Source organism: Elephantulus edwardii, unplaced genomic scaffold (genome assembly GCF_000299155.1).
Source record: "Elephantulus edwardii isolate Elephantulus edwardi_28Jun2011 unplaced genomic scaffold, EleEdw1.0 scaffold00045, whole genome shotgun sequence".
In the NCBI taxonomy this organism is placed as follows: domain Eukaryota; kingdom Metazoa; phylum Chordata; class Mammalia; order Macroscelidea; family Macroscelididae; genus Elephantulus; species Elephantulus edwardii.
Genome location: NW_006399795.1, coordinates 16,680,932 through 16,689,965, shown reverse-complemented (window position 1 = coordinate 16,689,965; position 9,034 = coordinate 16,680,932). Strand labels below are relative to the sequence as shown.

The window sequence follows — 9,034 nt, the reverse complement described above, 5'->3', positions numbered from 1 at the left end:
AGCCAATTACTTCCCTAAATCATGTAACCATGAACCATGAACATGGTTTACTCTATGCAGTCACTGCAACAAATTCTTAAACAATGCAGAGAGGCAGCACTTTCCCAGGGAGGAAAAGCAGTTATTAAAATGGTGAACTAATTAAAGCAGCAGAGAGTATGCCTGAGCTCTGACAGGAACCAGCTTTGTGCAGATTCTGATTTTTCTCCCTCATGAACGGAACTTAATCATTATTCCATGACCATACCCAGAGAACCACAATGAGAGGAGCTGGTTTGTAGTCCCACAGTGCTCCGGCAAGACATGGCTGTGCACTCCTCAAGCAAAAAGGGGACAGAGTTGAAGAGACAGTCTCCCGGCCAGCATTAATAACCAATGCACATCAGGCTAACCTGCTTTGACAAATGTTTAATCCTTCCCTCCTCTGCATCCCAAGGCAAATGGCCCAGTACCGCCAACCTCCACACAAAGGTTCACACACAGAGATCAGTACAAAAGCCAACACTTTAATGAGATGGGGAGGCAACAGCACAGACGTACCACTACAACGGATAGCGCCAGCTGTGCACACCACCGTCATAACAAGCGAGCAGAGGGACAAACTACAAACCCTTCAACATTCCAAAGGTCCTGAGTAGAGAGAATTGTTTATTTAAACCACATAAAATGCATATATAGGAAACTTCTCTATTTCGGAGCTGGTGGCCCGCACGCAGCATTGCACAGATAAAAATATACGACTTTTCAACACAGATCGAAATACCTTCACATTTTAAAAATCAGAGTTCTCTACACAAGTTTCAAGCTGACAGAATCCAAGTTGAGTTTTCATATACAGCTTTCACTTGTATTAAACACATGTTTATTTACAATGTGGACAGAGAATAGGGGGGCTATTAAGGCCATTTTCTCATATTGTACTGTTAAACACTGCAAAATATGTACATAAGTACAACCTAATATAGGCAAAGATTCTAAAAATCATTTTTCTTGGTTTAACGTAATTGAGCATCAGTATTAGGGAGAGGAGACAGCTTGTCATTAGCACCGAGCTCCACCACCATCACCATATGCGGTTCTGTTCCTTCCAGCAGCCAGCAGGCTGGGGGTGGGGGGTGGGGGATGTGCCCTGTGCTCAGATGGGTGTATACCTGGCACCCAGACACATGATCTTGTGTGGATACACAGGCCAGCCAACTGAAGAACATCTCGCTGTCCTCAGTTCCACCTCCAAATTCATAACAAGTCCAAAGAGTCAATGGCATTCCCAAAGGGAACCACAAAAGAGACAGTCAGAGTGTGTGGCAAGAGGGCAACAGGCAGGACTCCATGCCCCAAACAGCAGCTGGCCAGCAGCCACCATCAAGCCGCATGCTCACCTACGGTGCCTGCTGTGCCCAGGGTGATCTCGCTCATAGCGGCGGCCTGCTCGATCATATGACCGAGAACGCTCCCGCCTCTCATTTCTGTAATAATGACTTTTCTTCTTGTATTTCCCAGGATTCTCTGAACGTTCCCTAGAGCGGCTTCGGGAGCGAGAGGAGCTCCGGCTCCGGGACTTTGGAGGCTTCTGGGTGGGGTATTTACAGTCTCTTGACTTAGTGTAGCTCCTCACCTTGGAGCCTTTGTATGGGGCACCAGGGCGCACCTGTCTTGGAGGTGAGTCACTGCGGCTCCTTGACCTGCTCTGAGACTTGGACCCACTGGAAGATGAGCCACTGTCACTTTTCCTAGTGGGGATAGGAAACACTTCAGTTCCATTAACCACCCATCCCCATAGACACAGTATAGGGGGCTCAGATACTCGGACCACCACTCCACAGGGAACCATGCTTCCAACCACCTGCCCATTTATCTCCCAGGTAAACCAAGCAGCTCATACCTCCTTTTTGGAGAGGCAGACCCTGACCGGGACCTCGAGGGGCTCTGCTCACGGCTCCCGCTCCGGCTCTCCCTCCCCTTTGGCAAGCTATAGGGGAGAAAGATCTTCAAGTCAGATCTGGGTTTCTCCATCAGCCCCCAGCCAACACAAAGGCAGTACACAGTAGTGGTCTTACCCGTTCACCGGGCTATCAGCCTTAGCTTTTTTTGAAGCTTCTGCTTTCCTCTTGGTATTCTTCACAGACAACGGAGAGGGCTTACTCCCTTTGCCTTCTTTGGGGGATTCTGCCAGAATCAAATACAGATCATCAGAAAATCATTTTAAAAAGAGCAAGAGGCAGCAGAGTAAGACACAGTCACTCCATGGGATAGATGAAGACACAAGCCGACAGGGACATCCTGCTTCAAGCACAGGACTCAAAACTTCATAGAAACCAGAGATGTAAACAAACTGTCCCTCGTTCTTTGGGGTCAGAGGCTTCAAGTCAAGGTTGTACAACTCACTGCCCTAAATTTACAAACTTTTCATCAAAGAGCAGTTAACAGTAAATTCTAGCAATCTGCCCATGTCTTCTGCTGGGAGTGTAGGAACAATGCACTGCTCTAGACCTCTTCACATTTTCAGGTCTCCAGTGGTCAGTGCAGCCTGACAAAGTCAGCTCTAGTAAGCTGCTGATTTAAGAGCGCAGGAAGGCTCTTAGGGAAGGCAAGGATATTTCCAGAGAAGGGCTCAAGCTCCGTACTCTCCACACTCACCGAGCTTGAGGGCAGGCGAGAACCCAGAGGTGCTGTCCAGAACTTGTGTGCTGCTGGTGAGCAGGCCCTTTGCTTGTGCCTTTGCCTCCTCGATGGCATGCTTTCTCTTTTCCACTTCGCTTTCAAGTTGGGTCAGATCAACCTGCAAAAGCCACCACCAATTTAGAACTAGATGGTTCTTGTCAAATACACACACTACATGTCAAATGAAAAAACAAAAAAGAACCTTTTTCCGAGTATACAGCTGCAAGATTTTTAAGCAAATCTCTTGGATTTCTTCTTCAGTTGCTCCAAACAAAAGAAACCAATGAGGACGATTAGGCAGGGGAATCTGTGAACACAAACACAGTCACATTTATCCAGGCACATCAGCTCAGCAAGGGGCCCTAGGGCCTCAGAAGGGTGTGTGCTTTGAGTGGCACAGCAGGGGCCAAACTGTCACAGTACACAATCTCAGGGCAAACACTGACCTCAAGCGTGCGTGCAGCGAGGTAAATACAGGCGCAGGCAATGCTCTCAGGCTGGAACCTCACAAACACATCTGTGCGAAGGCTGTCGTTCATGTAGTTCCTGAAAATCAAAAGGAGAATTGCAGCGCCTGGTATCCAGACCTCCATCCTCATGTCTATTCAAGGTGCTTCCCCCTAAGTGGCCTACTGCCAGGGTTAAGGGCTCGGCAGTCACAGGAGCCTCAAGAGCTAGTGAGGAGACAACCTAGCTGCTTTTTCTTATACAAGACAGGGAGACAAACTATAAAAAAACAATAAACAAAAAGCTGGCTGAATGTCAGACAATACATATTGCTATGAAAGAGAACCAATTTTAACTTCGCTTTTCCCTCAGTCTTGGCCTGTTTTCATGCAAAGCACAAATGCCTCAGGAGGAAAATGTCCACTGTAGTGGTTAAAATGCAGCTCAATAAAGAAGTCTAAATGCTCAAAATCCACAGTGCAGAGAAACATGCAAACTCAAAGAAAGGGGCTGAGCATAAGCCCAGAGGCTTTTCTAGGTCAACATCCTCTTCAGGTCCATCCTCTCAGGGGCATGCATCCTGTCCTCTGATGACTGAAGCATGGCTTCTCAAGGGAGTCCACTTAGGATTGGTTGGGGAAGGTGCCCTTGGTGCAATCTAGGCGCATGGCGACATCCTGCAGGAGGGTCAGCACCCCAAGGAAGTCCTCTTCTCAGCCTTTATTAAAGAACCATTTCCAAATTGTCCCATTGCAACAAGGAGTCTTAAAGTGAACATTCATAAAATCAGACAACAACAACAAAATACTAAATACATCATCATTTTAAACTTTCATCCTCATTTTTAAACTTTATCATACTTCATAAAGATAAGAAAATAGAAAAATACATTTTCTAAAAAGTTAAAAAACTTTTAAAATTTTTAGAATCTTACACATTTTTCTCTAGATATATTTCCCTGGGTATTTAATAGACTAACACTAGACCCCCATACTGGCTACATATCAATACTGCTGATATAAAATTACTTCCACAGTTAAGCGGACATTTATCAGTTGAACATGTGTTTACCACTCCTAACAGACCCCACTGTGGCCACCCTCAGGCCAGGCTGCACTCATAGAGCTCAGGCCCACTACTATTTGTTCACACCCCCACCCTGGGCTCTTTGCCCTTCAACCCCGGATGATGTTTAAATGGTCACGTCTACAGATGCTACCTCCAATATCTGGTTGGAGGCTCTGGGCCCCAGGAGTGACCAAGAAGCACTTAGCAGACAGTTCAAATATTTTAAACATAACCATCAATAGAGACTTTTTTCAATTCCAATAAAAAAAATTTTCCGTTCTCAATCAGTGAAAATAACATTAACCCGTTAACTTTTTATATCCTAAAAATACAAATTTTTCTAAACATACATTAAACTTATTACTCTATGTAAAATAAAATACAATATTGTAAAAAGTATTCAAGGGATAATTTAAAGATGCACACCTTTTACTAAACACCACTTCTCAGCTGCTGAGAAGAGCAGCCTGAAGACAGCACCTAGAATACCACCACCCCATCGTCGAGTACCCAATGGCCAATTTATCATCTCCATTCTTACTGCCTTCCATAGGACTATTTTTTTTTTAAATATAAAGAAAAAGGTGTTGCATCTTTATTATACAGACAAAGTAAATTTAAAAAGACAAAATTCAAGTGGAGACAGTTATCAACTCTAACCAGTACATTATCAAGGCAGAACAGAGGATGAACAGAAGCACAGTCCCAGAGAACCACACGTAGCACCGGCCATTACTATACTATCGTTGGCATACCACCGGTCTAGAGCCAGCCTTCTGTGGAGAGCCTGCATTGGATTGGCTGAAGACGGCCGCTGTCCTGCACCAAAGCGCTTGGACAGCAGAGGAGAAGTCTTAGTCACTTACCCTCAGAGGCTACCCTTTGATTAAAAGAGTACAGAAAAGAAAAGTCAAAATAGGTTCTCTATTAAATACATCATAGCACCAGACAATTCAGTCAGCAAAAATATGACCCTTACAAACTCAATGCCAAAGAAAAATTTACCAGGGCACCCCAAACATGAAATGATTACTCTAAGTTTCAAGTCTAGCATACCCATTGTTACAACTGGTCAATGATTATAGAACAATCTTCATACCCTTCTCTCCTCCCCCAGACTTCTCACAGAGAAGCAGTGAGAAACCATTTCATAGTGAAGTGAAACAACTAAGTCAGTTTTGGGATCTGAGGCCTCCACTCCCCCTAGGGAAGTGCCCTGATGGGCCAAGGGAAGAGGATAGAGGCCACCTTACCGTTAAGCCAGTGCCTGCATTTTGGGAAGCTGACTGGAATTTACACAGCAGTAACACTGGGCATTCCAGACATCTCCAAGCCCATAGTCACAGGCCTGACTACCCATTGCCCAAAGGGCCTCAAAAGAACAGTCTGCCTCTGCCCTTGCTGGTCCCAAATAACAAAGAAAATCAACTCACCATGATGTCTGGACCAGGTGTTGGTTACGCTCACACTCTAACACCTGAAGGTACATAACGATTATCTGGAAGATATGGGTCAGGAAGTTATTACCACGAATCTGGAGAACCAAGCACTCATTTCTGGGGCATCCATGCAGCAAGTAAGAGCCTCATCTAGATTCAAGGAGTAGGCTCCTGGTCACTGTGGAAGTGAGCACTGCTGACACTCCTGTGCCTTGCTCTGGCAGCCAACAACAAGCATGGGGGTGGGAGACAAGCTGCTCTTTGGCTGAAGGCCTACTGCTCATGGTCAGTCCCAGGCTTGTCTTCAGTTGTTTTTACCAATGACTATTACCCTGGTCCTTAAAACATCTACAGATCCCAATCACTGATTTGGTATAAAAGTGTGAAACTCAAGCAACAAAAATGGTATCGCCTGAAAAATATTCAAATAATGCTAAAAATCAAAAGACGACAATTAAAAAAAAAAAAGACAACAATTAAAAGAAGGAATAAAAAAGGAAGAAACCCACCAACAAAAGGAGGGCGAATTAAATAATGTAAACAGCAATCTTTTGTTAAAACACTTTGTTGACATTTAATGCAAGACTGAGCCACAGAATTGCAGGTAATATTCTGCACAACTGGTTCAGCTCATTTCTGAATACAAGGTTTCAGAATTCCTCCCATTCCCCTTGACAGGAGACTACTCCCCTAATACAACTTCAGAGAACAACTGTTAAGAAAATGCTCTGCCGGCAAATTCAAGTTGTATGCCGTTATTAATAAAGTCTAAATATAAAGATGCTATTTCCACAATCCATGAAAAACATTCTCAAAATGAATAAGCAACCTAAGAAGATTATAGAAATAGAGAATCAATAGCATAGGTATCATAAAGAAACCAGGTCCAAAGACAGATTTAAATCTTCTCCAGAGCGTTCACTCGCTGTGAAAAATGAAGAAATGAGGCAGCAAAAGCTGAAAAGTAATGCAGTGGACTGCACAATGAGCCCCATACCCACCTTGTGAGGGTGCTTCACGTGGACACAAAAGCCCAACTCTTTGAGAACTCGTCTTTCAGCCTTTATAATTTGGTTCTTTAGATTAACATAATCTTGATCTAAGATCAGAGGCACAGGTTTCCTACAAAGACAAGGCAAAGGCATGCAGCCTGAATGAGTCAACAAAAACAAGGAATTTCCAAATCCACTGTCTCCAAAGAGAAGACTTAGAAACACAAGGCAGGCATCACCAAAGAGCACATCCTCAAATCTCAATTACTAGCCTAGTACCCAAGTGTTACATCCCGTACCCCTCTCCTTAGTCATCTCCACCAAGGGAGTGCTTCACACACACAACTTAACACAGCACAAGGCCTCAGGTCCTCATCACAAAGGGATCAGATGTGCTTTCTGTGATCCAAAATATGCTATGTGCTTGAGCGTAAATGGAACACCGGGGAACCAACCAATCTATGTAGCAACAGAGCTGTTTTCCAAAGGGATTCCACCCACTTTAGGAGTGTAAAAACTCTAAGTGACTCTCAGCTGTTATTTTGCTAGGGACATATCCACCTGCTGCCCACAGCAAAAGATACCAATTAAGATGTACAGCTTCAGAAATCCAACAGAACCACCACTCTATTCTGGCCTATAATCTGATGAGTCAAATCATCTCAAGTGCAGTTAAGTTTGCTTTGGAGAAATTTTCTGCAAACAACTGGGGGCGCATAGACGGTAAATACCATGTTGATATCCTGCTAAGCACCAGATCATACACACAGGCAGTCCCGTAAATGCCAAAGTCTGTAACAGAGGTTGTAAGTGGTAGTAAACAAGTGCTAACTGGGGTTTTACTACCCTGGCAAAGCAGTAAGCCAACATGAGCAGAGAGCTCCAACATCAGGGCCTCTCTTCCCCCTGGGACAGGTCCCCTTGTCCACCACTACCTGGGCATGCGGTCCCTGTCCTCTCCATCCACTTGAGAACCTATGACTGAACAAGGCACCAGTTTAAAAACTTCAGATTCACGACGGGCACGAGAAGGCGTGCTGGCATCTCTAACAGAAGGCTTACTTTTTCTCTCGCAGGTGTCGCAGGCGATGAAACACGTTAATGACATCCCGGATCCGCCTCGGCGCCTCTTCGATTTTGGAAGCCAGATGTACGCAGGCCATCGACACATGCTACAACGGAAGCATCGGGGTACAGATGTTCACCCCGCCGCCGGTATGGCATCAGGACTAAGCCAGGTGATTAAGGATGAAGAGGGGCTGACAAAGGGCTTCGGGGGCCCCGCGGCGGCCACCTCCCTCCCGCCCTGCAGAAAGGCCCCTTACCTCCATGGAATGCTTCACAAACGACTTGGTATAGAAGAAGCGCTGGAATAACACCTGCCCAGTAGCCATGGCCACCTACGAAACAAAGTTTCCCATCATTTTTCAAACGCTCGGTTCTAGGGTTTCAGATGTTAAAATCACAAATCATCGGATGTTCTGTGCCTCGTAAAATCGTTTACCCAAAAAAAGAACTCGACATTTTCAAACAACTTAGGACGCCCGGCTACGGCGAGGAGAAGACAGGGAGGGTAATGGAAGACCGCGCTCCGGGGAGGACACAAGGACGAGGGCGGCGCTAGGCCTGGCCGCCAACAAAGGGCCGGCGCCGGCGGGCGGTTAACCCGGCCCGAGGCTCGCGGCAACTCCCTTACCTGCGGCAGGCGAAGCAGGATGCCGGCGGCCTGGATGAGCTCGCAGCCCACTACGCGGAGGTCCGTCTCCGTGTCGGTGTCTAGGCCGCTCGACATGGACGGCGTAAAGCGAAGCTTGTCGTCGGGAAGGAGGCAGTTCTCCAAAGTGATCAGCACTCCAGAGTACAGCCTGTCCCCTATCAGCACCCCCTGAGACCCAGGGGCTGCGCTCCCCGCGCCCGGAGCCCCGGCCGCTGGCGCGGGAGCCGCGGGCCCTGGGGGCCCGGACGCGGCAGTCGCCGTCGTAGCCGCCATTTTGTGCCGCCGACTTCCCTTCGGCTCCTTCCCGGCAGGGCGGCTCCTCCGGACGCTCTACGGCCGCTGCCCCGCCCCTCCACGAGCCATTGGCTTGGCCTGCAGGCGATCGGTTCTGACAGGCTGCGATTGGCTGTGCAGACTGTCTGTCAATGCGGCGCGGGTCGTCGACGCCCGGAATCTGCGTGAGCGGGGGCGGGCTCGTTACCCAGGGGGCGCTGCGGCACCCGGAACCGCGTCGCCGGCACCCCGGGTCCTCCTAGGACCGGAACCCTGGTTATTCCCGGCACAAGTCTGCACTGAGATCCAGTGATGCGCGAGTGTCCGCGTCCCCACCCTGGGCAGTGAAGGGGGGCGGTCCCGGAGCTTCGGCTTTTCTGAAGGATGGCGACGGACGAGTCCCCGACCCGCCTTCCCTAAGGGGAGCCGCCGCCTGG

The 9,034-nt window shown here is 47.5% G+C and overlaps 1 protein-coding gene across 2 annotated transcripts; it reads right to left on the bottom strand.

Annotated features, from left to right (window-relative positions):
* Positions 1-1,375: 1,375 nt before the first annotated feature.
* On the bottom strand, positions 1,376-8,597 carry CCNL2 (cyclin L2). 2 transcript variants are annotated; one of them, XM_006885840.1, is made up of 11 exons: positions 8,304-8,597; positions 7,933-8,007; positions 7,670-7,779; positions 6,617-6,737; positions 5,610-5,674; positions 3,108-3,207; positions 2,864-2,968; positions 2,638-2,779; positions 2,058-2,166; positions 1,883-1,969; positions 1,376-1,730 (listed from the first exon to the last, which is right to left on the bottom strand). In XM_006885840.1, the coding sequence occupies exons 1-11, from the start codon at positions 8,595-8,597 to the stop codon at positions 1,376-1,378; spliced, it is 1,563 nt and encodes a 520-aa protein (XP_006885902.1). The 2 variants fall into 2 exon arrangements, with proteins under 2 accessions (XP_006885902.1, XP_006885903.1); XM_006885841.1 differs by lacking the exons at positions 1,376-1,730; positions 1,883-1,969; positions 2,058-2,166; ... (1 more) ...; positions 2,864-2,968; positions 3,108-3,207 and adding an exon at positions 5,035-5,056.
* Positions 8,598-9,034: the final 437 nt, after the last annotated feature.